Source organism: Bufo gargarizans, chromosome 5 (assembly GCF_014858855.1).
Source record: "Bufo gargarizans isolate SCDJY-AF-19 chromosome 5, ASM1485885v1, whole genome shotgun sequence".
NCBI classification, from domain to species: Eukaryota; Metazoa; Chordata; class Amphibia; order Anura; family Bufonidae; genus Bufo; species Bufo gargarizans.
Window position 1 is genome coordinate 306,501,086 of NC_058084.1, and position 25,419 is coordinate 306,526,504.

General features: G+C 42.1%; 1 protein-coding gene across 3 annotated transcripts in view; it reads right to left on the bottom strand.

Moving 5' to 3' along the window:
* Window positions 1-3,773: 3,773 nt before the first annotated feature.
* PIGN (phosphatidylinositol glycan anchor biosynthesis class N) overlaps window positions 3,774-25,419 on the bottom strand; it is a 306,078-nt gene continuing 284,432 nt past the window's right edge. For 2 of the 3 annotated variants that reach the window (XM_044295067.1, XM_044295069.1), the window contains exons 28-29: window positions 19,733-19,785; window positions 3,774-5,541 (exon numbers count right to left, since the gene is read on the bottom strand). In XM_044295067.1, coding sequence (XP_044151002.1) covers window positions 5,418-5,541; window positions 19,733-19,785 — 177 coding nt within the window. In that variant the 3' untranslated portion in view covers window positions 3,774-5,417. The remainder of the gene's footprint in view (window positions 5,542-19,732; window positions 19,786-25,419) is intronic. The other variant, XM_044295070.1, reaches the window with a different exon arrangement.

A 25,419-nucleotide genomic window follows, 5' to 3' on the forward strand; every position in this document is an offset into this window, starting at 1 on the left:
TTGCCTGTCCTTAGCAGTGGTTTCCTAGCAGATATTCTACCATGAAGGCCTGATTCACACAGTCTCCTCTTAACAGATGTTCTAGAGATGTGTCTGCTGCTAGAACTCTGTGTGGCAGTGTGGCATTGACCTGGTCTCTAATCTGAGCTGCTGTTAACCAGCGATTTTTGAGGCTGGTGACTCTGATGAACTTATCCTCCGCAGCAGAGGTGACTCTTGGTCTTCCTTTCCTGGGGCGGTCGGCATGTGAGCCAGTTTCTTTGTAGTGCTTTATGGTTTTTGTGACTGCACTTGGGGACACTTTCAAAGTTTTCCCAATTTTTCGGACTGAGTGACCTTCATTTCTTAAAGTAATGATGGCCACTCGTTTTTCTTTACTTAGCTGCTTTTTTCTTGCCATAATACAAATTCTAACAGTCTATTCAGTAGGATTATCAGCTGTGTATCCACCTGACTTCTCCACAATGCAACTGATGGTCCCAACCCCATTTATAAGGCAAGACATCCCACTTATTAAACCTGACAGGGCACACCTGTGAAGTGAAAAAAACATTTCAGGTGACTACCTCTTGAAGCTCATCAAGAGAATGCCAACAGTGTGCAAAGCAGTAATCAAATCAAAAGGTGGCTACTTTGAAGAACCTAGAATATGACATATTTTCAGTTGTTTCACACTTTTTTGTTATGTATTTAATTCCACATGTGTTAATTCATAGTTTTGATGCCTTCAGTGTGAATCTACAATTTGCATAGTTATGAAAATAAAGAAAACTCTTTGAATGAGAAGGTGTGTCCAAACTTTTGGTCTGTACTGTACATGTTGAATTTTCTATATATCCGTACAATTATTTGACCGGGGCCCAATTGCAGTCTTCCTTGCTGGATCTTCCATTTCCCCATCTCATACTTTATTGTGGGGATTTTGTGGGGACATATGTGGATTTGCATTTTCTATCATGATCTTCCAATAGAGAATCCACCATATATGGCTAACTTTCGGTATGTAATATAAACTTTAGGTACCCTGTTCTGTCAGTACAATAAATTTGAAATGCTTCAGAAGGGAGAAGAGAGGAATGCTTCTCCAAAAAACTGTCTGGGTTCAAGGCAGTGACCAGTAGGGGGTGATTGTCTAGTAAGTGAGGGGTAATTGTTGAGAATTAATTGCCTGTGCATCAGACAGCATACCACCTGTACTGTCCTGATGGTGGCCGTCATTAAAATGGACTGCAGAGTAAGGCCTCATGCACACAACAGTATTTTTTTGTGGTCCGCAAAAAGGGGTTCCGTTGTTCCGTGATCTGTGTCTGTTTTTGTTTCCGTGTGTCTTCCTTGATTTTTGGAGGATCACCAGACATGAAGGAAAGTGAAAAAAAAAAATCTAAGTCAAGTTTGCCTTGCAAATGATAGGAAAAAACAGACGCGGACGCACGGACACAGATGACAATCTTGTGTGCCTACGTGTTTTTTCACGGACCCATTGACTTGAACGGGTCCGCAAACAGTTGTCCGTGAAAAAAATAGGACAGGTCATTTTTTTTGACGGACTGGAAACAATTACCACGGACGCGGATGACAAACTGTGTATTATCAGAGTTTTCAACTGACCCATTGAAAGTCACGGAAAACCGAACAACGGACACGGAACACAACAACGGTCGTGTGCATGATGAGGCCTGACCTGTATATCAAAGTTTGACAAATGAGGACACTGTCTTGGAGATTCACTAAAGTTATGAAGCCCCTTTATGCACAGCTGCATACCCCCCCCCCAAAAAAAGTATTCATATCCCTTGAACTTTTCCAGATTTTTTCACATTACATGTGTAGAATGTGTAGTCTTTTTTCAACCGTATTAACTATGTAACTATGTCAAACTTAAATGTATTTTTTGGGGGCTATGTGATAGACCAACACAAAGTACCAAATAAGAGTGTAAAGAAGAAAAAAGAAAACGATACAAGTTTTCAAAAATTTTCATTAATAAAAATCTGAAAACTGTGGTGAGCACCCCTAAATAAAATCCAGTGTGACCAATGGCCTTCAGAAGTCCCCTAATTAGTAAATAGAGTCCACCTATGTATAATTTATTCTCAGTATAACTGCAGCTGTTCTGTGAAGGGCTCAGAGGTTATTTAGTGAACATTAGTGATCATACAGCACCATAAAAACCAAGGAACACACCAGACAGGTCAGGGGAAAAGTTGTGGAGAAGTGTAAAGCAGGGTTGGGTTATGAAACAAATATCCCTGAACATCTCACGGAGCACTGTTCAATCCATCATCTGAAAATGGAAGGAGTATGGCACAACTGCAAACCTACTAAGACATGGCCACTTACCTAAACTGACAGCCCAGACAATGAGATGACAGCCCAGACAATGAGAGCACTAATTAGAGAAGCAACCAAGAGGCCCATGGTCACTCTATAGGAGGTGCAGAGATCCAAAGCTCAGGTGGATCTGTCCACAGGACAACTATTAGTTGTGTACTCCACAAATTTGGCCTTTATGAAAGTGTGTCACAGAAATAGATGCAAGCATTATATGTGGACTAAGCCCTCATTCTGAGATAATAAAATCTGAGTCTCAGATTTTATTATATCACAATGAGGGCTTAGTCCATATATAATGCTTGCATCTATTGTGTTTTTTTCCCCCATAAATGTAGCCATGCACATCCGAATATTTATTTATCATATCATGCAGGATGTTTTTATCTTAGTTTTTTTTTTTATCTTTTTTTGTGATTTTTGCTTTATGGAAGTGTAGCAAAAAGAAAGCCATTTTGAAAGCAAGCCATAAGAAGTCTAATTTGCAATTTTCCACAAGCTATGTAGGAGACACGGCAAACTTGGAAGAAGATGCTCTGGTCAGATGAGACCAAAGCTGAACTTTTTGGTCTAAATGCAAAATGGTATGTGTGGCGGCACATCACACTAAACACACCATCCTCACTGTGAAACATGGTGGTGGCAGTATCATGTTGTGGGGATGCCTTTCTTCAGCAGGGACAGGAAAGCTGGTCAGAGTTGATGGGAAGATGGATGGAGCCAAATACAAGGCAAACCTAGAGGAAAAACCTGGTAGAGGCCTTCCAGCAGGACAAAGACCCTAAACATGCAGCCAGAGCTACAATGGGATGGTTTAGATCAAAGCATATTCATGTGTTAGAATGGCCCAGTCAAAGTCCGGACTGAAATCCCATTGAGAATCTGTGGCAAGACTTGAAATTTGATGTTCACAGATGCTCTCCATCCAGTCTGACTGAGCTTGAGCTATTTTAAAAAGAAGAATGGCCAAAAATGTCAGCCTCTATATGTGCAAAACTAGTAGAGACATACCAAAAAGACTTGTAGCTGTTATTGCAGTGAAAGGTGGTCCTACAAAGTATTGACTCAGGGGGACTGAATACAAAGGTGCGCCATACTTTCCGGATTTTAATTTATAAAAAATTTTGGAAACCATGTATAATTTTCTTTTCACACATACTTTCTACTTTGTGTTGGTCTATCACATAAAATCTTAATAAAATACATTTAAATGTGTGGGCGTAATGTGGAAAAATTCAAGGGGTGTGAATACTTTTTCAAGGTACTGTACTAATATAGTTCTGGTGGCAAACAAAATACGCAACCAGTACACAGACCTATATATAGTGGCAAACCTAGTATCCTGGGCTGTACCTGGTGCCGACCCACATTCATCAGGCGGTCTTTTATATTCTGCTACAATATCAAGGTTTCAGCAAAAAAGATACAGGGCAACTTCAATAATAAAAAAAAATGCTTTTGTTTAATTGTCAAGATATAAAAGTTCATACAGTACTCCTGAAAATACCACTTACCCCTTTATTAACACCCTTGATAACAGATAAATATACAGTACATTTCATTGATAATAATACTGACCTCTTTTGATTTCCTCCATACTGATCACACAGGCCCACATTTACTAAGGTCTTTGCCCTAGTATTCTGGCTTAAGTAGTACCCTCCTTTTGGCACAATTCAGTGGTGACAAATTTATTGATTTTCTCCAAAAAGAAAACATGGTTATGCCTTGCTAGATACATTTCAGAAATATCTAGAAAAGGGGTCTTGGTTTTGTCATTGTGCCGAATTTATTATTGGAGTGCACTAGTTTTTGTAAATTAGTGGTCTAGAGTAATGAAAATGAAAAATGAGACTAACCTCATATCAGCTAAAATCGGTCAAAAAGCGTGAGATACTGTGGTATATTTGGAAATAATTGTGACTGTTTGGTCTGAGTTTACACTGTCTATTTATCAGACAGCATTAGTAAATGTGGGCCCTTGACTTTTCAAAAATAACCATACAGGTAGCATAGTATGCAATGAACAACCTTACAAATGCCACAGTCATAGTGTACCAGCTCCAAAATTGATTTACAAACTGCCAAAATATAAATAAGTCCTTTAGAGCCGTATTTAATCTAAAAACAAGCAATGTACTGAATACATATAAAGAGGTTGTGCCAAGTTTTATCCCAGCTCATCAGTGAGGGTCTAACCGCCAGAAGCCTCATCAATACAGAGAATGGGTGTCTTGTTCCCCCGTACTGATGGAGAGGCAAGTTGGACATGCACCCTACCACTTCATTCATCCTCTATGGGATTGCTGGAATAGTTAATTTTCCCTGACATCCCATATAGAATGAATTGAGTGGTAGGGTACTTGTTCTACCTTCTGATCCATCAGGCTGGAGAAGGGTACCCCTGTTCTCAAGATCGGTGGTGGCCCAGTGGACTCCCAACATGTGGATTGGGATAACTTTAAAACTTGGAACAACCCCTTTGAGGACCTTTTCTAATAAAATACAAAGTGCAGTGGAATACCATGCTACACATCAGATGGAAAGAGTCTGCATAACATAGAGGTAGACATTTTAACTATGGGACTAGTGGAAAAAATGCTTGATCATTAGACTAGGGCTCTGCAGGGACAAAAAGTAACCCCAAATTCACCAATTTCTTTTAAGTCCACTCCCGAAAAGAAATACTGAAGTTGCATATAAACCATTGTGGGTGACTCCATTCGTCGGGCCATGGCCTTATTCTTTAGCTTTTTGGGTTTCATTCTCCATAGGCACTGCAACATTAACAAACTAGGGTAACCGTACCCTTCTCTCTACCAGGTGAAAGAAGGTGCAAAAAGCATCTGCAGGGGAAAGCAGGAATGTAATAGCATAAACTAGACCCTCGGTTTTTTGCCACAGCTTTCCCTCCTCTATGCACACCTTTTTGTTAATTTTCAAAGGAGACTTGGAACAGAACTGGAATCTTTCAGGTTGTCGTTAGATCAAGTAAAATCTTTAAGCTCTAAATGCTCAACATATGATCAGTGCAATTGCTTCATTCTCAGCTTAGTTCTAGTCAATGTAGGAGCGCTTTGTCTGTGTCAGGTATCGTGGGGCTTTATTTTTCTTCTAAAGTTGATCTTCTTTGTTGTAAGCCAATGGGCCAAACCACTCAGAAGCATTAGGAATATGGTCATGGACATCACAATGACATAATGGCTGATACTGGAAAAAAAAAATACAGATTAGTAATTACAGGGCATAGGACGTTCAAGATAATAAATTAATGCTAGAAAGCGTTCCAAACCTATTTGTTTTAAAATGTTGGTGGTCATTGGTGGCTCTGTGACAAATATTTGCACCACCCACTGTACATGTAGATGATACACACTCTCTACAGGCTGTGTCTACTGATAGACAATGATCCTGCTTGCTTGGTGACTACTTCCCTGTGAGTATGTTCCTCTTACTACTGGTTTACCTATCACAGGGTTCAACTATAAAACCCTATCTATAATGGAACACATCTTTTGAGCACCAGAAGGAGGCCGATTCCTGCCTGGAGACTGATGAATCTTCAAATACAAACCCTTGAGCACCTCTGTTATTTACAACCCGTATTTCCGATGATGACATGAGCAAGTATATAGTTAAAAAAGGAATTGGTTGGAACAACACCACTGTCTCAGAACTGGAACAGACTCCTGTCTACTGTCAAAATATTTTCTGACAGCACTTGTATCCATTAAAAAATACATTTTATGTCACTACAGGTAACAATATGGCAACATTTCAGCTCATATATAGATAAAGAAAAAAAGTGTGGATCAGCTTACCTAGTCCTCCTCAGAGTGAGAAAAAAAACTCTTGGTGCAGTCAAATGCAGTTAGCTCCCAGATACAAAGTCAGTTGCAAAAGTGCAAGGTATACACTTGGGATTAAAATCCCAAAACTTTATTTAGGACAAATAAAAAATGTTAAAATCCACTCCATCAGGTGGTGTCAGTATTGGGTCCATGACCTCACTGCAGGGTGGCAGATCGTCACCTGCACACTGCAGCGCCATGGGTCCCAGTGCTGGTTTACTTCGCAGGAGAAGCAAGCACCCGCCAACATACCGCCGCATCCGTCCTCACGGCCAGGTATAATCTGGAGCGCTATAGCACACACGGGCGCATCTCTCCCATTCTTACGGGAGTGGCAAGCAGGCTCCAAATCACTGACCCCACCCGGAGGCGGAGATACTGGTATATAGGGCAGCTTCACTTACCATGAAGTGCCCAAGAGTGGTTGTATACCTGGTAACTTCTGCTGAAGCCTGTCGTCTGCTACTTGGATTATCTGGACTATTGACCCTTGCATTACCTAACTATGATTCTGCCTGTCGTCTGTTACTTGGATTATCTGGACCAGGCATGCTCAACCTGCGGCCCTCCAGCTGTTGTAAAACTACAACTCCCACAATGCCCTGCTGTAGGCTGATAGCTGTAGACTGTTCAGGCATGCTGGGAGTTGTAGTTTTGCAACAGCTGGAGGGCCGCAGGGTGATCATGCCTGACTTGGACTATTTACCCCTGCATTGCCCGACTACGAATCTGCCTGCCGTCTTCTGTAAGTTCACCTGGATTCCTAACCCTGCACTGCCTGACCACGAGTTCGCCTGACCTAGTTTACCGTTTTACTCTGAACTTTGTTTTGCCTTTATTGCAAGTGACTTTTGTATACCTTCTGCCAGTAAAGACTCTGTACACACTGCTGCAGTTAGCTGCATTCTGGGTAACTGGTGCAAACACCAGGGTCCTGACTCAGAGTCAGCAGTCAGCAATATTGGGCTAATTCCTAGTCCTCTATCAGCTGATCCAGAGGATCCACATCCTCTGGTTGTAACAGTACGCTTTGGTCATGGATCCGCCTGGCTCTAAACCAGGAATGTCTGAAGTACTGTAGGAACTTGAACAACAGCGTACCACCCAGAAACAAGTGGTAAATTACTTGCAGCATGTAGCTGTTCGCTTGGACTCTCTCTACAGCACAGTCTGCACAGGCTCCTACAGCTCCTGCTGTTCCTGCTGCGGTTGCAGTGCAGTCAGTTTCTTCTGGACCTCGTTTATCTGCTCTGTCCCGTTACAGCGACAATCCGAAAACCTGTCGTGGGTTTCTCAATCAGTGTACAATTCACTTTGAGCTGCATCCTCATCACTTTCAATCTTATCGAGCTAAAGTGGCGTTCATCATCTCTCATCGAGAGAGAGAGAGGCCCTGGCCTGGGCAAATCCAATATGGGAGAGATCTGGACCCATCACCAGTAATGTGGCTCTATTTATGGACGCTTTCAAGAAGGTGTTTGATGAGCCACCTCGAGGTTCTTCTGCAGCCTCCTCTCTACTGCAAGTCCGTCCGGGGAGCCGGTCTGTGGGTCAGTATGCGATCCAGTTCTGCACCTTAGCATCTGAAGTGTCGTGGAACGAGGAGGCTTTGGTAGCGGCCTTTTGGGAGGGCCTGTCCAGAAGTACTAAGGACGAACTCGTGGGACGTGATGTGCCTACCTCCCTTGAGTCGCTGGATGTCTCTGGCAATAAAAATTGATATACGGTTTTCAGAGTGGGCTCCTGAGGTCAGTCAGGAGAAAAGACTTTCATAACGGATGTTTAGGTCAGATACATCTCAGCCTCCATTAGACTCCTCCTTTCCGGATCCTGAACCTATGCAGATAAATTCTACTCAGCTTTTGGATGAGCAACGTCCTCTTCGTATGTATTCTGGGCTCTGTCTCTACTGCGGTGGTCCGGGTCACCGTTTCCGCAGCTGTGCCAGAAGTCGAGAAACTCCAGCGCTTAGGGGAAGTGGCTCTAGGCGAAACCTGCTCTACTCTCCAAATACCTGTGATCCTGCTTCTTGGAGGTACCAAAGTATCTATATCCGCTTCCTTGGATTCCGGATCTGCGGGGAAATTCATACACCAAGCAATGGTGAATCAATATCACATTCCTGTATGCCTGCTGAAGAATCTCTTGCTGGTAAAAGCCGTCAGTGGACAAGTGTTGACGGAGCCATTGTGGTTCATCACTGAGCTGTTGGAACTGCAGGTAGGAGTGTTACATGTTGAGTGGATTTATCTATATGTTCTACCAGAACTGTCTCATTCTCTCTTGCTGGGGTTGCCCTGGCTTAGGATGCGATTGGAGCTCTGGAGAAGTTCTTCGATGGGGACAGTTGGCAAGTGTTTACGTTCCATTCAACCCAAGGTTTTTACATCTCTCCTTAAAAGCTTTGAGGCTCTGCCAGTGGTCTATCGTTCTTTTGCAGATGTGTCCCTACGATTGCCCAATTGAGCTTCTGCTAGGAACATCTCCTCCTCGGGGTCGTGTTTATCCTCAGTCTCCCGTTGAATCGCAGGCTACAGCAGATTATATCAAGGAGAATCTAGAGAGGGGTTTCATCAGAAAGTCTTCTTCCCCATCTGGGGCAGGATTCTTTTTCGTGAAAAAGAAAGATGGGTCTCTTTGCCCCTGTATCGACTACCGTGGTCTGAATAAGATCACCATAATGAATAAGTATCCTTTACTGTTAATTTCTGAGTTATTTGATAACATTCGTGGGGCCAGGATCTACTCTAAGCTGGACTTACGGGGGGCATACAACTTAGGGTCCATTCACATGTCCGTAAGTGTTCTGCGGATCCGCAAAACACGGACACTGGCAATGTGCATTCCACAATTTGCGGACTGCTCAACGCCGGCACTATAATAGAAAATGCCTAATCTTGTCCGCAATTGCGGACAAGAATAGGACATGTTTTATTTTTTTGCGGAAATAGAAGCACGGATGCGGAAGTGCGGATCCGCAAATGTGGATACGGACAGCACATTCCGGCCCCACTGAAAATGAATGGGTCTGCGGACCCATTTTGCGGACGTGTGAATGGACCCTTAATACGTATTCGTGAAGGTGATGAATGGAAGACAGCCTTTAATACCAGGGATGGACATTATGAATACCTGGTTATTTCCTTCAGTCTTCCAGGAATTTGTTAATGATATTTTTCAGGATCTGCTTTATTCTTGTGCAGTTGTCTATTTGGATGATATTCTTATTTTCTCCAGGGACATCAGAACTCACCGCAAGCATGTGAAGTTGGTCTTACAATGGTTACGAGAAAATATAGTCTATAAGCTAAATTGGAGAAGCGAGTCTTCGAAAAGTCATCCCTGCCCATCCTGGGATACATCATCTCGGATCAGGATCTCAAAATGGATCCAGGAAAGGTGGCTGCAGTGCATGACTGGCCTGTCCCTCCGGTCTAGAGGAAATACAGAGGTTCTTGGGCTTTGCTAACTATTATCGACCCTTCATCCGTAATTTTTCTTCTTTGAAAGCTCCAATTTCTGCTCTGACTAGAAAGGGTGCCAATCCCAAGCAATGGTCCCCTGAAGTGGAGACAGTATTTTCTTCCCTCAAGAAAGCCTTCTCTTCAGCCCCAGTTCTTAGATGCCCAGAAATCAACAAACTGTTTTTCTTGGAGGTGGACGCATCGGTTCTTTCACAGAAAAATGCTTTATTATTTTCTGCTCCCGAGAGAAACTATTCTATTGGAGACAGGGAACTTTTGGCAATTAAGATGGCATTAGAAGAGTGGATATATCTTCTAGAAGGTTCTATTATGCCAGTCATAATCTACACCGATCACAAAAACCTGACCTACTTGCAGACGGCCCAACGGCTCAATCCTTATTATGCTTGTTGGGCTCTCTTCTTTGCCCCATTTAATTTCCAGCTTCATTTCCGGTCTGCTGACAAAATACCAAGACCGATGCGCTCTCCAGGTCCTTCGAAACCATGGATACGGAAGACGAGCCCCAGTTCATCATTGAACCAACTAAAGTACTCCCTGTGGCTCCAGTTAACCTATCCAAGGTTCACCCAGGTAATATCTTTGTTCCAGAGTCCGAATGAAGGAAAGTTTTGCTGTGGGGCCATGCGTCCAAGATTTCTTGCCATCCAAGTCAACGTGGGACCTTGAATCTCATCTCCCGACTTGTGGCCATCCAAGTCAACGGCTATTACAGACTTTGTGGCTTCCTGTACCTTCTGTGCCCAGAACAAGTCTCCTAGGTTGAGACATGCAGGTCTATTATTGCCACTGCCTGAAGTCCCCTGGCAACATATTGGTATGGACTTTGTGACTGATTTGCCTGTCTCTAATGATTGTACAGTCATCTGGGTTGTCGTTGACCGTTTTTCCAAGATGTCACACTTTATCCCGCTTCCAGGTCTGCCATCTGCTCCTCGTCTGGCTGAGCGGTTCATTCTGCATATTTTCTGCCTGCATGGGTTTTCCTCTCCACATTGTCTCATATTCACCTCTTTCTGCAGGTCTTTATGCAGGTGTATGAATGTGTCTTTGGACTTTTCCTCTGCTTACCACTCACAGTCTAAAGGCCAGGTGGTCAACTTCCTGCGACATTTCACCAATGCCCATCAAGACGATTGGGTAAATCTTTTTCCCTGGGGTGGAGTTTGCTCATAAGAGTAGAGTCAGCCAAGCCACAGGTAAATCTCAATTTTTTGTGGTCTACGATTGAGATCAGAGTGTTCCTCTACCTGTGCAGCCTTCTTCGGGGGTTCCTGCGGCAGATTCTTGTTTGGAGCAGTTCTCTTGGGTCTGGTCTGACAATAAGCAATCTCTTCGGAGAACAGCAGATCAGATGAAAAGGTCCGCGGATAAGAAACGCAGACCTCTTCCTCAGTTTTCCTTTGGAGACAAGGTATGGGTCTAAAACCTAACAACTGCCCCCAACATGTTTCGCCAGCTAATCTGGCTTCATCAGGGGTAACGGGCAGACTTGAATACTGGACGCTGAAGCAAAGTTTATAAAGGCTCCCACCCCCTTGTGTGCAGAGGGGAGAGCCAATACGACCAAAGAATGAACATAACTGAATGGAGTTACCTATGAAAATTCATGAAATAGCAGTGACGGTCCCCATCGTCATCCACAAAAGGGAGTGTTTTATTTATCAACTGTGCACAAAATATCGGCGCCTGGACTTACCCTCTACCAGCGCCACTTAAATTCAGTATGCCTGCATGAGAATTTAGAGACTGGAGAAGAGCGCAGGGCCGAACTACGGCTGCGCCTACACTTAGCCTCAATCATCTGCTTCTCTTCAAGCACACTGCGGCCCCGCTCGCACTTAGTCTCAAAATTAGACATAGTTTGAGCTAATGCGCCTGCGTCTGAACTTAAAGTGCAATGAACGTTTGCTTAGGCATACTACACTTGCCAGGCAGAAGTATTGGCCAATAAAATGGCTAAATAATGCACTTCATAGACTTGGTTACTAATAAGATGATTGGTAGTGCTAATTAACAAGATATTATTAATAGCTGATACATATCTGCATATTACATATGCTTCCTTATTTCCTTACCTACTTACAGCCCATGGTTCATATAGAACTGGAAAACAGTATATTGACATCACAAGGTCATATTTACATTTTAATCAATTGACGACACTAGGTAACAATACTGTGCTGTTAATAAGGTCTCATTAATGACCAAATGTTTCTAAAGCTTGAGTAGAAACACTGCTACATTGTGATTTGGATTGACTTAAAATAAATTTTCATACCATGTACCAAGTATCTTGTATGGGAACTGTAGTTATATGATGGCTAAAGTTACATCCATCTTAAAGAAAATTAGTAAATCAATTTAATAAAAGTAAACTATTATTTATTAGGCCTTGAATGGGCAGAATATTAAATTACCATAGAAAATGAGAGAGCGGAAACAGGAGCTCATAGAATGTAAACAAAACATTTTAATGAAAACCAGATGTCCATAAATGGTTTAAAAAGCCACCACAAATGGGGTATGTGAAGAACACTGGACCCTGAACTATAAGGACATTAAAACATCTCCATGCATGGATTTCTTTATACAGGTAGGTCACATTCACATGTAGCAAATATGCTGCTAATTTCTTCCAGGTTTGCCATGGATTTCATCCACTTAACAATTTCAGCCCGGAGGGTTTTTCGTTTTCTGCTCCCTGCCTTACTGGGGCTATAACTTTTTATTTTCCATTCACACAGCCATATAAGGGCTCGTTTTTGGAGGACAAGTTGCACTTTCTAATCCCACCACTTAATATTGCATAGGCATGGGCGATTAGCTTTTTTATCATCATTCTCCCCAAAATTGAGTAAAAGTTAGGCTGAGTTCACACGTGTTGACCCGTGCTGCGGCCTGCAAACTGCGGGTCGCAATGCACGATCGCCGGCCGTGGGTCAGCCACATCGGATCACGGACCCATTCAGTTTACTGAGTCCGCGATCCGCCTGTTCCGCAAAAAGATAGGACATGTTCTATCTTTTTGTGGAACGGAAGTACGGGACGCAACCCCACGGAAGCACTCCGTAGTGCTTCCGAGGGGTCCCGTTCCGTGAGGCCGTTCCGCAATTCTGGGTTTGCGGACCTATTGAAGTGAATGGGTCCGCATCTGTGATGCAGAATGCACACGTAACTGTGCCCGTGTATTGCAGCCACGGAACACACACGTTCGTGTAAACTAGGCCTTAGTCAGTAAATCAAACGTACCCCCAAAAAAACCTGATACAGCTCTGTCAACAGAATAGCAAAAAAGTTCTGGCTAATTTCTTAACCTAACCCTTTCCCTTCAGCTCATGGCCCTTCGGCCGTCTTGCCCCTACCTGGTGCTGCCTGAGGCGATCGCCTCACCTGGCCTCATTGATGGTGCACCCCTGGTGGTACCTATATTTAATTTTGACATATTCATATTAACCCACAGAACTTAACATGTTGTTTAAACCACCCTTTGAACTCCACAAAAACTGTTTTTATGCCACCCCCTACCCCAAAAATTAATGAAAAATTATATGTACTCCGAAATGGCACCATTAAAGATACAACTTGGTCCACCAAAAATAAGCCCTAATACTGCTACACTGATAAAAAAAAAATGTAAACATTATGCAGTAATGGAAAAAAAATGGTTTTGTCCTCAAAACCAAAAATAGTCGATTCTTTAAAGGGTTAAATAACTTCTGTATTAGTATCAAAAAACATTTACAATTTGTTTCGGATCAGAAAGGTCACTTTTCTATCCACCACTGACATAAATATTTCTAATTGTGCCACAAAACTCTTTTCAAATGGCATCAGAACTTGTTATCACGCAATCTCCGGGCACGCAGCCACACGAAAGGTCACTGATATTACTTTGACTTTATGGATATATACAATTATATGCTAGCTAGTCTCTCCAAGGGAGTTAATAACCTTCTCAGAAGGTTGGACATCCACAACCAAAAGTATTGAGGGAGATGGAAGGTCAATACTGTGTGGTGCAGTAAATGCGAAATAAAGGTTTTTATAGAGTCAGACAATTGACACAAACAATAAGGGAGGTTAAAGGCTAATCAAACAAAAATTGCCATAACAGCACACTTTCCATTACCTCACAATGAAGAATCCCAAATTATCTGAGATTACTTCTTCAAGACATGTACTTTTTGTAATGGTAAAATGTCAATTAATTCTCACTCCCTGTTAGTTTAGTGTTTTCTTGGAAGTTACAATGTCTTATTGTCCCAAGCGCTTCAATTTCAGAAAAATGGTTTGTATAACCAATGTATTTTTAACAGATTGCATGTTCACTGGGCTCCTAACTCTTCTTCTTGATACTAGTTTCACCGTAACAGTGGGTCCTAATAAATTAAATTATCTGATTATTTTACTGTTAAAGCTTTACATCAACCAAAACCTAAATATATAAATTGGGTTGCCAGCTGATTCAACTCCTTCCCATGTCAGACTATTGTAAGAGACCGAGATTTGGGCAAGTATGTGATGCGCAATAATGTTCTTGAATCCCAAAAACTGCAGAGCTGCAATTTCTTTGATGGTACTGACTGTGGAGCTTATTTTTTACTCTTTAAATAGGCTAAGAATGTATCAGATAACATAGTAACATAGTACATAAGGCCAAAAAAAGACATTTGTCCATCCAGTTCCAATTTCCCCCACTTTAGGGGAATAAAAAATTCCTTCCCCACTCCAATCAGGCAATCAGAATAACTCCCTGGATCAATGACCCCTCTCTAGTAGCTATAGCCTGTAATATTATTACGCTCCAGAAATACATCTAGGCCCCTCTTGAATTCCTTTATTGTACTCACCATCACCACCTCCTCAGACAGAGCGTTCCATAGTCTCACTGCTCTTACCGTAAAGAATCCTCTTCTATGTTTGTGTACAAACCTTCTTTCCTCCAGACGCAGAGGATGTCCCCTCGTCACAGTCACCGTCCTGGTAGATAAATAAATGATGGAATAGATCTCTGTACTGACCCCTGATATATTTATACATAGTTATTAGATCTCCCCTCAGTCGTCTTTTTTCTAAAGTGAATAGCCCTAATTTTGAGAATCTTTCAGGGTACTGTAGTTGCCCCATTCCAGTTATTACTTTAGTTGCCCTCTGCTGGACCCTCTCTAGCTCTGCTATGTCTGCCTTGTTTACACGAGGCCAGAACTGTACACAGTACTCTATTCGTGGTCTGACTAATGATTTGTAAAGTGGTAGGACTATGTTCTCATCACGAGCATCTATGCCCTTTTTGATGCAACCCATTATCTTATTGGCCTTGGCAGCAGTTGCCTGACACTGGTTTTTGCAGCTAAGGCTGCTTTCACACTAGCGTTCGTTGGTCCGCTCGTGAGCTCCGTTTGAAGGGGCTCACGAGCGGACCCGAACGCCTCCGTCCAGCCCTGATGCAGTCTGAATGGATGCGGATCCGCTCAGACTGCATCAGTCTGGCGGCGTTCAGCCTCCGCTCCGCTCGCCTCCGCACGGACAGGCGGACAGCTGAACGCTGCTTGCAGCGTTCGGGTGTCCGCCTGGCCGTGCGGAGGCGTGCGGATCCGTCCAGACTTACAATGTAAGTCAATGGGGACGGATCCGTTTGAAGATGCCACAATATGGCTCAATCTTCAAGCGGATCCGTCCCCCATTGACTTTACATTGAAAGTCTGGACGGATCCGTCCGAGGCTATTTTCACACTTAGCTTTTTTTTGCCATTTTAATGCAGACGGATCCGTTCTGAACGGAGCCTCCGTCTGCATTAATATGATCGGATCCGTTCAGAACGGATCCGATCGAACGCTAGTGTGAAAGTAGCCTTAGTTTGCTGTTTATTAAAATTCCTAGATCCTTTTTCATGTCAGTGTTACCGAGTGTTTTACCATTTAGTATGTACTGGTGACTTGCATTATTCCTTCCCACGTGCATAACTTTACATTTGTCAGTGTTAAACCTCATCTACCACTTATCTGCCCAAGCCTCCAGTCTATCCAGATCCCTCTGTAGTAGTATACTGTCCTCTTCAGTGTTAATTACTTTACACAGTTTAGTGTCATCTGCGAAAATTGATACTTTACTATGCAGGCCTTCTACAAGATCATTAATAAATATATTGAAGAGGATAGGGCCCAGTACTGATCCCTGAGGTACCCCACTAGTGACAGTGACCCAATCTGAGTATGTACCGTTAATAACCACCCTCTGTTTTCTATCCATGAGCCAGTTACTTACCCACATACAGACATTTTCTCCCAGTCCGAGCATTCTCATTTTATATACTAACCTTTTATGTGGTACAGTGTCAAATGCTTTGGAGAAGTCCCGATATACGACATCCATTGATTCCCTGGGTCCCCCGCTAGACTGCTGCCTCTCCAGACACAGGAAGTAACTGCCCAGCAAATTACTGCCCACGGTGGAGAATGGCTTCAGCCAGTGATTGGCTGAGCAGTCATTTCCTGAATGTCGAGAGAGACCAAGAAGCAGAGAAAGGTGGAACAGCTGGAAAGCATCAGAACGGGAGCAGTAGGGGTGAGTTATGTCTCATTTAACAACTGAATGTTTCCGAAAACAATATTGGCCTCTCAAGCCATTTAAAAACTTGTTTGGATACTGAATAAGAGTCAGCTCCATATTAGTAGAAGAAAAACAAGAGTGCACTGTTCATGTGAATATGTTGAAATTAATTCATACTAGAAATGAATATTTACGAGTTTCCCCTTAGGTAGCCATTGGAGCAAGCAGAAAAGTCAATGGTCTAGGTGGTGCATCTACACAACTGGAGACAGAAACTCCAAGATCCTTATTGTGTTCTGTGTTCCTTGGTGGTAAAGCATTGTACTCTAGCAAAAATTAGATGTGTGCAACATGCTACTTGTTTAGAATTGTTTTTGCAAAAAAATGTAGACGTGGTTATGTACCAACATGTCATCATGACAGTATGGGGAAACGTTCTCAAAACTGGCTCAAGGAAAATCTGGCTTAGTTGTCCATAGCAACCAATCAGATTCCACCTTTCAGAGCTGTTTTGGAAAATGAAATAGTCAATCTGACTGGTTTTCCTTTTGCACCTGTTTTGACACATCTCCCCCTATGAGTCCTGAGATACGAGTATCACAAGAACCCTTACTGTTCATGGTGTGCCTATCAGGAACCAAGAGAGTTTTTTTTTTTTTTTTTTTTTACTTTTTAGGCTAATGCATTACGTTGTCTACGGACTTCTTTTATAAAAAGGATAATATACTAGGAGCAGCCCCACAAAAAAACCATCTGAGCATGATACACTGATGTTAATTTGGGTAGACAGCACATTTTTCTACACATGCTTATACATAATTTATATGAATTACAAAAGAAATTAGGACAGACTTAATTTCAATGAATTATAATATTTCCATAGGAATGTTCCCTATTTTTTACTCCACTATAAAATGAGGTTTTGTGTGCTCTCTGTGGCTTCCAGAATGATCAATGGCTCATTTTAGTGCAGCTTTCAATATAAAACTAATATAACATAGGACCTACCAAATAGTTAATTTTAATAATATACTTCATCATGGCAATAACATATATTACAGTATGGACTGCCCAGAATTATAAAGTGAAGAATCTCAGACACAGTCATATCTTTCAGGCTTCTGTATACAGGTTAGAGCCTCCCTAAGTAGCTCCTCCTGTATAAAGAGCTTTGTGGTTGAAGAAATCTAGGAGGTGCATATCTTGACTTTGAGAGCACGGTATCGACACTGGGTAGTCCATACTGTAGTAACAACAAAAGACAGAGAGATGTAAGCATGCAGTAATAACATTTTCCACATGGCAAGCCTACTATCCTGAGGATAGGTCATAAATATCTGATCTGTAGGAGTTTGACACCCTGCACCCCCGCTGATCAGCTATTTGAAGAGGAGGAGATGCTCCATGCAAGCGCTGCTTTCCTCTTCATGACATTACGCGTCGTCTTTCCTGTAGAGGCGGCGCAGTGTAATTACAAGTGCTCACTCCATTCAGGAGAAAGGCATAATGTAATGTAAAATCATGCTCAAAACATAGGAGAATGTTTGTGAGTTACATTGCTGAATGGTTTACGTGGAATATTTCCATTTGATGATATACAGTGGTGCTTTAAAGTTTGTGAACCCTCCAGAATTCATATATTTGACCTAAAGCTACACCAAATTTTCATAAAAGTATGTAAAGGTATATAAAAGGTGTATAAAATATTAGACTTTGTCATGTATTTATTGAGGAAAATTATCTATAAGATCACAAGTCTCCGAGTATAAAAAGTCTTAACTTTGCGGTGTGACCATATACAACATTAATTGCAACGAAACTTTTCCTGTAAATGTTGATCAGTCTTGCACATCGGCTTGGAGGAATTTTAGCCTATTCTTTCATACACAACAACTTCAACTTTGTTATGTTGGTGGGTTTCGTCCCATGAACTGCTCGCTTCAGGTCCTTCCACAACATTTCTATTGGATTAAAGGGACACTGACAGGCCCAATAAGCATAATTATCTATATATATATGTATGCACAGGTCTTCTAATGTGCATTAAAAACATACAAGTCTAACCCCTGTCCACCTTATGAAGACTGTAAACTCATGTTTTATAACCTGAAGTAATTGCTTTTCTTTCTGCCCAAGGGGCGGCGTTTCAGCTCCACCTGTGCCCAGCCAGCCGCCCTCCAACCGCCGTTTTGAAGCGCCGCCCAGCTCATCAATATTCACTTCGCTGGGCGGCTTCTGCTGTCCCCGACGTTCCGAGATCCGGCGCGTGCCCAATAGAAAGCTATGGGCATCGGACTCACTTTCAGCTTCTGTGCATGCACCCGGCACCCATAGCTTTCTATTGGGCATGCGCCGGATCTTGGAAGGTCGGGGACAGCAGAAGCTGCCCAGCGAAGTGAATATTGATGAGCTGGGCGGCGCTTCAAAACGGCAGTTGGGGCGCGGCTGACTGGGCAGAAGTGAAGCTGAAACGCCGCCCCTTGGGCAGAAAGAAAAGCGATTACTTCAGGTTATAAAACATAAGTTTACTGTATTCATAAGGTGGACAGGGGTTATACTTATATGTTCTTAATACGCAATAGAAGACCTGTGTATGCATATATATATAGCTAATTATGGTTATTGGGCCTGTCAGTGTCCCTTTAAGGTCAGGACTGATTTGGCAATCGCAATTTTGACTCATTTGTTTGATTTGGTTATCTTTATCTTCTATTATGACTTATGTGAAAATCTTATGTAGTTTTAGGTCAAGATTATTCAGAAATATAGAAAATTCTGAAGGTTTCAAAAATTTTCGACCACCACTGTGTGATTTGTAACATAAATCTAAGGTTCAGATGAAGGCATCTGGGATGTCTGGTCCTGTCAATCAAAGTGGAGAAGGCACAGCAGTTGCACAGAGAGAGTGAAGCCCCTAGGTGTAATAGCAATGCCCCCGTAAAGGCTCATTTGCCCGTACAGGCTAATTTGCATATAATAAAACTTCACTTTTCTCAGCAATGTGGGCACATATGAACATGGGACCAACACAGAGGCCTTCAGCTGCCAAGCGCACATTTAACAGGTCAGCCAGTTTCATAGGGACAGATCTACTGACAGATGCCCTTCAACATAACGCACTCTCTTTGTTAAGTCAATGCTCATTAACTGAAAAAGTTAATGAACCAAATGGCAATGTAAAAGACAAGATACTATTAACTCAGAGTTAAAGATGCTGGATTTAGTGGTGATAGCCATTATTACACAGTAATTTATAACAACTTCCCTCCATTATAGTCGGAAAGGGGAAAGAAAAGTGATAATATTAATTGAATGACCAAGAGGCTTGTGAATTCCTTGTTGTTTAACTATTTCTTCTCAAGTAAAACCTGAAATAATGGACTACGAGTAAACCAAGCTGATGAGTCACATGCGTCGTTAAAATGCAGCACACCGTTGGATATGTTCCATTTGTTTTTACTATGTTTCATGATTAATGTTTTTGCTTTTCTCTTTACTTTGTCAGACTGTACCTTGTTCCAATGTCTAACCAGCTTCCATAATCTTTAACCAGGAAAAAAAAGTGCTGCAAAAAACACAAAACACCAAAAAGTTAATCCACATTAAGAATTAAGACTATGGGCACAAACATAGCTGAAAATAATGCTGAACCCATCAGGTCTGAAGATGACCATACACATCATGTGAACCCAGACGATCCAATGTGTATGGGGGCTTCCCAGATGTTAACATGGCTCATACTATGCTTCAGCTTATTGGTATCTCCCCCACTGAAAGAAATACCATACATAGTTTTCAAAGTGGTAGTGGGGTGTTGAGAAACCTAGTTTAATGTGTATAATTAAGTAAAAGATGATTTGCTACTTCCCCAGACATGTCTGTTTTAGCAAATGCTTGTATGCCCCATGAAACAACTATTCTGGAGCATCTTTTCTACGGCTACTTTCACATCTGCGTTTAACTTTTCCGGTATTGAGATCGGGCATCTCAATACCGGAGAAAAACGCTTCCGTCAATGGGGAAAAAACTGAACTGAACAGAACGGAGTGCAGCAGAATGCATTCCGTCTCATGTGGTTGCAGCAGTTTTCTGTCCGGCATGGGATGCGGAGCAAAACTGATCCAGCATGACACACAGTGTAAGTCAATGGTCCCGGATCCGTTTTCTCAGACACAATAGAAAATGGATCCGGCACCCATTGAATAACAATATGGAAGATTCCTTATCTGCAAATCAATACATTTTCATCTTAGCGATCTGCATGTTGTCCATAAACTTGCATTCAATATACTTTATGTACTACTTGCACATCAAAATGGTTACCAAACAAATGTCTAAGTGGTAAAATGTCAGACTCCCCCTCCCATATCAGCATTAACCCCTTAGTGACCAAGCCTGTTTGGGCCTTAATGACCAAGCCAGATTTTGGAAATCTGACGTGTCACTTTAGCAGAGAATAACTTTGTAAAGGTTTTGCACATCAAGTAATTCTGACATTGTTTACTCGTCACATATTGTACTTTACTTGGGTGGTAAAATTTTACCGATAAAATATGTGTATCTTTATTAAACTTAAAAATCTATGAAATATGCAAATATTTGCATATTTTCCTATTTTCAACTGCAATATTTCACATAACTACATAAATACTATTTAATATTTTTATTAGAAATATATTTCCACATCTTTACTTTATTTTGGCTGCACTTTATCTTTTTTTATTTAGGAGACTTACATATTTTTTTCCTGCAACAAGCCAAGTTTGCAGAGGCTTATAGATGTCAGAATACTAGAACCCCCACAAAGGTGACCCCATTTTGAACACTAGACCCCCTAAGGTATTTATCTAGGGGTGTAGCGACCCCCTAGTTTTTTTTTAGAAATTAATGCTAAGCAGGCGGAAAATAGTTTTTTAAAATTTTTTACACAAAAGTGTCAGTTTAAAGACAGATTTTTTTCTACAGAACACATGAAAATGAAGAAGTACACAAAAATCCCCATTCCTTCTGTCTTTAGAAATACCCCCATTGTGGCCCTAATCTTATGTCTTGACAAACGGCAGGGCCCAAACTTAAAGGAACACCCAGTGGCTTTCAGATAATAAATTGAAAATGGTTCAGCCCCCATTGCACACATGTAATGGCGTTGAGCTGCCAAAATGATAGAAACCCCCATAAATGATCCCTTTTGAAAACTAGACCCCCTAAGGTATTCAACTAGGAGTTTAGTGATATTTTAGACCCCCTGTTTTTTTGCAGAAATTAATGCTAAGCAGGCAAAAAAACTTTTTACATTTTTTTTTTTAAACACAAAAGTGTCAATTTAAAGACAGATTCTTTTCTACAGAGCACATGAAAATGAAGAAGTACACCCCAAAATGTATCACCCCATTTCTCCTGTCTTCAGAAATATCCCCATTGTGGCCCTAATCTTATATCTTGACACATGGCAAGGCGCAAACATAAAGGAGCACCTGGAGCCTGTCAGATAAACTGAAAATGGTTCAGGCCCCATTGCACACATATAATTCTGTTGAGCTGCAAAATGATAGAAAACCATTATAAATGACCCCATTTTAAAAACTAGATTCCTTAAAGCATGCATCTAGTGGTGTAGTAAGCATGCTGAGTGCAACATTATTATAGGATGAAATATTGAGTATATATGGTTTAATTCAAAATGTTAATAACATTTTCACATGAAATTGGAGAAAACATATTTTTAGATGGGTAAACCTGTTATTGTCTTAGAAATCCACCACATTCTTATCTTTGTGGCACGTACAGATGAGAAGTGAAGCTGTGCACTTATAAGGGAGGTAGATTTCTAAAAAGGCATTTCCTGTACATATGACTATGTCTCGCCAAACTGAAAAAAAGGAAAAAAAACTGAACTGTAGCGAAAGGCAACAAGCAAAACGTCTCCAACTATGTTGCAAATTCCAGTTTGTTCACAAGATACAAAAACACTGATAGGGCTATAATGACAAGCTGGCATTCAAGGACAGTCTCTTTAGCCCCATCGATCCCTATATGAGAGATGAACGTGCTAAGTGACACAGAGCACCATAACAGGCCCTTGCCCGGCAAGGTAGAAACCGCTATGCACACAATCAACCAGTCACCTACAGAATATATAAAATGACAGTGTCCAGATCAGTCTGTAGGAACAGTAATGGATCACTAATTCCCAAAATGATATCAGGATTTCTAGACATCCCTTAGTGTACAAGCCCTTAGTGTACTGGTGAAGAACAACTCAATCATTAGAGATCCTCCAAATAAAAAAAGATCATGCCAATATCATGATACAGTAATGTGAATGGAATTAACCGCTTTGTTTGGCAGGACAGTCATAAAAAATGAAATTAGGAAAATTAAGAAAACAAATTATAAAAAGGTAAGATTTGTTCCAATGTCTGAAAAATTAGCTCCACAACCCATCCCAAAAGGATCCCTCCCTCCCTGGAAAGCCAACAAACTAAACAGAAAATTAGAATAAATTGATTCCTGAAAAGACCCCCCCCCCCCACCCATGCTTTTAGGTATTAAATAAAATTAATAATTAGTAACCGTATGGTACGTCTCAAAACAGGAGCAATTGCAGAGGCCTGGTTGTGATGGACAAATGGGGCAGTAAATTCGGGTGTCCCTCCTCCTTCCGTGTTTGCTACACACCCAGCATCGTTACTGATGATATGTTTTGCTGGTAGTGGCAGGGACGGGATGAGAGAAGTGGCCTTCTGAAAGACTTTGAACATCCTCAGACTTAAAGGCTTGCCCAGGTGCGGGGGACTCAAACAGGAGACTCTCAACCACCTTCTCCTGTAACTCAAAGAAGGTGAGGGTTCCTTGGGCCTTTTTAAATAAAACAAAACTATTATAGGTAGCAATCTGAAAGAGGTAGATTGCTACCTTTTTATACCAGGCCCTGTTTTTTCGCTTCACCAGGTAGGGTTGAAGCGCCTGTCCGAGAGGTCTACACCTCCCATGAATTTATTATAATCTGTCACACAGACCGGTTTGTGCTCGTCAGTAGTAGCCCCCCTCTCCCTAAATGCTACTGTGGTGTCTGAGTGCATGGTGGTCAGCATGTAGACATCCTTCCTGTCCTTCCACTTCACTGCAAGGAGCTGGTCACTTGCAAGGGCAAAGGATGCTCCTCTCTCCAAACGCTTGGACCCTAGCGGTTGTGGGTATCCCACTCTATTTTTACGGACTGTCCCGCAAGCCCCTGTGTTTGCAGCATAGAGGGATTTATAAAGGGGTATGCTAGTCTAAAAATTATCGGTGTACACATGGTACCCTTTGTGCAGGAATGGTGCCAATAGATCTCACACAATCTTTACCGATGCCCCAATATTTTCGGGGCATCCTGGGGGGGTTAAGTTGGGAGTCTCTGCCCTCATATACAGACAGACCGCAAATGTAGCCGCTTGTGCTCTCACACACCTTATATCATTTTACCCCATATCAGACACGCTTGGAGGGAATAAACTGACAGAAGGAAAGGCGGCCTTTAAAACTAAAAAGGGATTCATCAACAGATTTTTTTCAGGGGTATATAATTTTAAGAATAAATTTGTAAGGAGGAAGAAAAAGGAGTCTCAATTTATTTAGGTGGTCGTAGGCTGGGTCAGTTCTGGGGGGACTTGGGAATTGTCCGTAAAATGCGGTTTTGGGACATAACTGCTGCAAACACAGGGGTTGAGTGGACAGTACACGCAGCCCAATATGATCAGACAGATGGCTTTTTTACAATGCCCATGTTCAGATAGACATGGGCTTTTGTACAGCAAACTGAGTGGTGTACAGATTAGTTTGCTGCACAGTTGAAAAAATCATAAGGGGTAAAATTGGTGACTTCCACATTAATTTGGGGAGTGGATAAAAATTGGGGTACCTGGGGGAAAATTAAGTGGCAGGATCCCATGAAGGGACGGGATCGCTGGATGGAGAATGAGATGAGGTGGCGACTTCTACCACCATAGGGCTATGGGGTCTGGGGATGGAAGCGGAAGTAGAGTCCCCGCTATCTGAAGATATTTCCGCCTCTGAAGCGTTGTCAGATTCAGAGTGGTCAGAGCAGAGAAATTCATATGCCTGCTCTGCACTGAATAATCTATGAACCTTTTTTGAAAGATGAAAATAACTGACTGTCCCTAATAGACTAGTGACGGACGCCCACTGATGGACACCCACTGACAGACGGACTCAGGGTCCCTACTGAAAATAATTGACCGTCACCGATAGACGCCTAATGACGGACACCCACTGACTGCCAGTAACAGACGAACACAGGGTCCCTAATGAAAATAATTGACTGGACGGACGCCTAATGACGGACACCCACTGACAGACAGTTTATAAATAGATTTTTTTTATTTTTTTTCACAGTAAATCGCACAGCCAGGACAGAAGTCTGATCTCTCTCTCTCCTCAAAGAACAACTGCACTGAGGGGAGAGAGAAACACAGCCCATGTCCTGGCTGTGTTTAGTAAATATAATGGATGTGATCTCCATGAAAGGTCTATCATAGAGGGACATGATCAGGGACCATTATTATTGGCAGGGGGGGTTTCCTGCCTTTTATTATATGCATTGGGGGCCATATTGCCCCGATTGGGGGCATAATTATTACTCTCACCGCCGCTCCTCAGAGAGAACCTGGTGCAGGGGCAGCGGCTTACAGTGTGCGCATGCATCAGGCCGCCACCATCTTTCTTGAGGGCAGGGGGGGGGGGGAGATTCGGGACCCAGCTTTCAGTTATGGGGAAGCTGGGGGACCTGATCACTGCACCGGAGGCTTTCTCCCTCCTCTCTTACATTTTCGGTGATCTGTATCACGGTGATCACGTGATCAGAGACTGCTTTTCACGGTCTCTGATCACTGCCCTGAGCACTCTAGCTGTGGGCACGGAGCTCCAACGCTTGATTTAAGCGCTAACTTGGGCTGAAGTGCCGCCGTAAAACCGCTCCAGCCCAAGGCTTCTTAGTGACCGCTGTAAAAAAACACGTATGGGTGCTCACTAAGTAGTTAAAGGATAAAAGTTAATTTTTGTAGCAGCATCACAATCTAGTATAATGCTGCAGACTAATATTTAGCCGTAAAGAGGTATTCCGGTTCTGGCTAGTTATCCATACCGCCCAACTTTCTAAATGAACAAAGAGGGATACATTGGCAATTATTTTCAGCAC